Raw genomic sequence first — 4,256 nt, forward strand, 5'->3', positions numbered from 1 at the left:
AATAGAGAGTGAATGAGCTTCACGAATTTAAATAGTATCCATTTTTAATTTAAACTTCTAGTATAAGAGAAAAGTATTTTGTTTTGTTTTGTTTGTTTAGGTAGAAGAATGGTAACAAAATAGGCTTTTTATTAGATTAAAAACGAAGATATTGATGCTGAAGAGCGATTGCAAGAGGAGAGACCTACACAGAAGGAAGAAACACTTCGAATAAGTTCAAGTAAGTCCGACTTCAAGTTCAATTGGTTAGCATTAGATAAATTGTGTATCTTAGTTGGAGGATATAACCTTTTTATAGACGGTTTGGGGAAACAAGTTCATGACAACTGTTCCGATAGAAAGTTGTGGTGGTTACATATTATCGGATTTGAGATCGTTTGGAAAGGAAAGAAGTAGTTTCCACCCACTGATTCCATTCTTCCTAAAAAAGGAATGAAAACTCTCATTCATTCATTGATTCCCTTTTTTCTGAAGTAAACTGGGCTAAAAATCCAACCAAAGATTTGTTGCAGTAATTTTTAGTAAATCAAAAAATTCAAAAGGACTTTCTTGAAATTGCCCACACGATCAAACCCCGTGACTCACTGTCACAGACCCCACCGCAGAGCCACCCATTATCAACACCTCCAAATTCCAATCACACACAAACACCCTTTTTATTTCACTGTTACACTTTTTTCACCTTTTTCTTAAAAATATAGACAAATGATTAAAAATCTGAATTTTAATTCTATATTTCAAAAACATCAATCATAGTTCTTATACTTTGAAAAAAAAAAATTACTGTTGTAGTCCTTATTTTCAAAATCAAAACATAAATTTTGTACCTGATAATGGAGAGTCTTATATTGGACCAAATAATACTAATATTTTCAGACTCACCCTGTTGTGTTGGACATTGTTTTCAAAACCCTTAATAAACTTTTGGGTCCAATCCAAATTGTCATTTAGCACTTTCTGAATTTCACAAAAACAGAATCTTTCCCCCACTTTCCTCTGCCCCTCCATTTTCCAATATCCCACCATTTTTTTGTCCCATTGCTCAGTTCAGAGAAATGATCATCCATGGCAACAACAAATTGGGTCACTGTTACTATTCCTTGATCCCCATTTTCACGTTCCTCCATGTCCTCAAATTGGGTTCTTCAAATCTCAAAATTGTACCCACAACAACAACTCCTCCTCCATTGCCAATTCTACCCCTCCCTTCCTTCTCCCAACTCAAATGGCAGCAGCGGGAGGTCATCATGTTCCTCCATTTCGGACCCAACACCTTCACCGGCTCCGAGTGGGGCACCGGCCGTGAGTCCCCCGCCGACTTCAACCCCGCCGCCCTCGATGCCGCACAGTGGGCCGCCACCGCCGCCGCCGCCGGAATTTCCCTCATGATTCTCACCGCCAAGCACCACGACGGATTCTGCCTCTGGCCCTCCCGATACACCACGCATTCCGTCGCTAGCAGCCCTTGGAAGAACGGCCGTGGCGACGTCGTCCGGGAACTCGCCAACGCCGCCGCCGCCCAAGGCATCGACGTTGGACTGTACCTCTCGCCGTGGGACCGCCACGATCGGAGATACGGCCATGATTTGGCGTATAATGAATACTACTTGGCGCAGTTACAAGAGCTTCTCGCAAGGTCACACATTTTCAACCTTCTTCTTCTTCTTCTTCTTTTTTTTTTGTCTATTTTCAGATACTGAGAATACATTTTTTAATATAGCACTGCATAAGATTTTTTTTTTTCCTTCACTTTGTCTTATTACGTTTAAATTTAAGTTAGATGGGATTGTGCTATTTTTCAAATTTGACGAATTAAAAAAAAATTATATATATATATATTTTTCTTACTTATGTTATTTATATTTACACCACAAAATATTTAGATCTATCTAAAATAAACTACTAAATTTAAAGTTGTACCTCTCAAGACTTGATGATTGCAACTTCTAAACTTATATGAAATAAATCTATTAGGTAATTGTCAAAATGAGTTTTGACACATATATTCAATATATTAAGGTTGTGAGTTCGAACTTTCACCCTTGACTATTGTACTAAAAAAAATTATTGGATAATTTTTTAAATAATATAGTTACATGGTAGAGTTATTGATGGATACGTATTAAATTAATACAAAATTAAAAGCTTAAAAAACTATTGAGAGTGGAATAATTAAAAAAGATGTTTTGGGCATGTTTTTGTTGTAGATATGGAAATGTGAGAGAAATTTGGTTCGATGGAGCAAAAGGGAAGAATGCGGCGAACATGTCGTATTACTTCTCCGACTGGTTTGCGATGGTGAAGGAGTTGCAGAGCTCTATCAACATATTTTCCGATGCCGGACCGGACGTCCGATGGGTCGGAAATGAGAAGGGCTCGGCCGGGACACCCTGCTGGTCCACCATCAATCGGACTTCCCTTGCCATTGGAGAAGAAGGCATTTCCGAGTAAGTTTTGCTGAATAACTCATTATTTTTAAACAAAAAGAATTCTAATTTATCATGTCTCACTTAATTGGGAAAGATTCAATAGTGATCATGGTCGTTTCAAAAAATTTTCAAAAGCTACTTTACAGTTGAATGCCTTTAAAAATAATTATTGAAATAATAAGTAAAACAAATCATTAAACAAATTTGAAAACGATTTTCCTAATCTAGCTCAACTTAGCACCTGACTCCGAACAAGAGATCATGAGTTCAAATCCTTTCACCTTTATTTATGTTACAAAAAAACGTTTTACCAAGGGATAACTATATCATAGAATTTTAGATAGATAAAGAAACGTCAAATTATAAAATTTAGTTCCTAAACTTTAAACTTGTCTCTAATAAGTCCCTAAAATTTTAACAATGTATTTAATAAATTTTTAAACTTCAAAATGTAGTTCTTTAATTTTATATCTCGTTATACATTTTCTTAAAATCGAGTGACTGACCCAAAATTAAAATGTTTAGAATTTATTAAATACAAAATTCAATTTTGTGTCATATAGGCCAAGAAATGAGAGGTGAGTTGAAAATTGCAGGTACCTAAGCAAGGGCGACCCAAAAGGGACACATTGGGTAGCACCAGAATGTGATGTATCCATAAGAGAAGGGTGGTTTTGGCACAAATCAGAGTCCCCAAAAAGTGTAAAAAAACTTCTAAAAATCTACTACAACTCAGTGGGAAGAAACTGTGTCCTCCTCATCAACGTCCCTCCCAATTCCACTGGCCTAATTCCCCAACAAGATGCCCACACCCTCAAACACTTCAAGTCCGCCATTGACACAATTTTCTCCACAAACTTGGCCCAAGATTGCTCTCTCAAAGCCAGCAGCCAAAGGGGTGGCAAAGATGGTGCTTTTGGGCCTCAAAATGTGCTGGATGATGACCATTTATGGACATATTGGGCACCCAGACAAGAAGTTGATGATGACAGTGACCATTGGATCGAGATCAGAAGTCAGCCAGATCGACGGCTGAGATTCAATGTGGTGAGGATCCAGGAGGCCATAGGGCTTGGCCAGAGGATCAAACGGCATGAGATTTATTTGGATGGTAAGATGATTGTGAGTGACGGAACTGTTGGGTATAAGCGGCTGCACAGGATTGGGAGTGGGGTGGTTTCTGGGCGTGTTGTGAGGGTCAGGTTCACTGAGTGTAGGGCTAGGGCAGTCCCTTTGATCTCCTCTTTGGGTCTGCATTTGGACCCCTTTTGGGACCCCACTGGGCTCTGAGATGCCCTACAACTTAAGGGATATGGGGGGCCCTATTTATTACTCAATAATTAACCTGATTGGACAATCCTTCTTGCTCAGCCCATTTTCGATCTTCGTGAAATTCTTTGTTCAAATGGGCCATCTGATGTATCCATTCCTTTCGAAGGGAACAACGACTGGTTGAGACATAAAATGTCGTAAGTTCGAATCCTCACTTCTACGTATTATTGAGTTCAAAAAAGAAAAATCTATGTTAGGAGACTTATAGAAAATAATCAAATATTTAATTTCCACTTCTGGAATTTTATTAAAAATTCAAAAGTATTTTTTTGGAAGAGGAGAAAAAAAAATGTAGTTGTGAGAAAACAAACCTAGGTTTTAGAAATGGAAAGTTAGACATGAACTTTTTGCCAAATAGGACTTTGTTTTTATACTTTTTCAACTTTGTTTACATAGTCATCTGTTTTTTTTTTTCTCTATAAAAAATATTCATACTTTAATAACCAATGTTAGTTGAATGAAACTTAAAAATTGACGTGGTATTAAAAATATATG

The 4,256-nt window shown here is 37.4% G+C and overlaps 1 protein-coding gene across 1 annotated transcript; it reads left to right on the forward strand.

Annotated features, from left to right (window-relative positions):
• Positions 1 to 953: 953 nt before the first annotated feature.
• LOC111022715 (alpha-L-fucosidase 1) lies at positions 954 to 3,915 on the forward strand. The gene is made up of 3 exons (XM_022299940.2): positions 954 to 1,636; positions 2,208 to 2,447; positions 3,026 to 3,915. The coding sequence occupies exons 1-3, from the start codon at positions 1,056 to 1,058 to the stop codon at positions 3,717 to 3,719; spliced, it is 1,515 nt and encodes a 504-aa protein (XP_022155632.1). The 5' UTR covers positions 954 to 1,055; the 3' UTR covers positions 3,720 to 3,915.
• Positions 3,916 to 4,256: the final 341 nt, after the last annotated feature.

This window comes from Momordica charantia (genome assembly GCF_013281855.1).
Source record: "Momordica charantia cultivar OHB3-1 chromosome 6 unlocalized genomic scaffold, Mcharantia_2.0 BLBB01000006.1, whole genome shotgun sequence".
NCBI classification, from domain to species: Eukaryota; Viridiplantae; Streptophyta; class Magnoliopsida; order Cucurbitales; family Cucurbitaceae; genus Momordica; species Momordica charantia.

What these genes read in the sequence shown, in the direction of transcription:
- LOC111022715 (XM_022299940.2), top strand. Translation starts at nt 1,056, where the DNA reads ATGATCATCCATGGCAACAACAAATTGGGTCACTGTTACTATTCCTTG. An exon ending in TTACAAGAGCTTCTCGCAAG is followed by an intron (nt 1,637 to 2,207) that starts GTCACACATTTT and finishes TTTTTGTTGTAG; the next exon opens with ATATGGAAATGTGAGAGAAA. An exon ending in GGAGAAGAAGGCATTTCCGA is followed by an intron (nt 2,448 to 3,025) that starts GTAAGTTTTGCT and finishes TGAAAATTGCAG; the next exon opens with GTACCTAAGCAAGGGCGACC.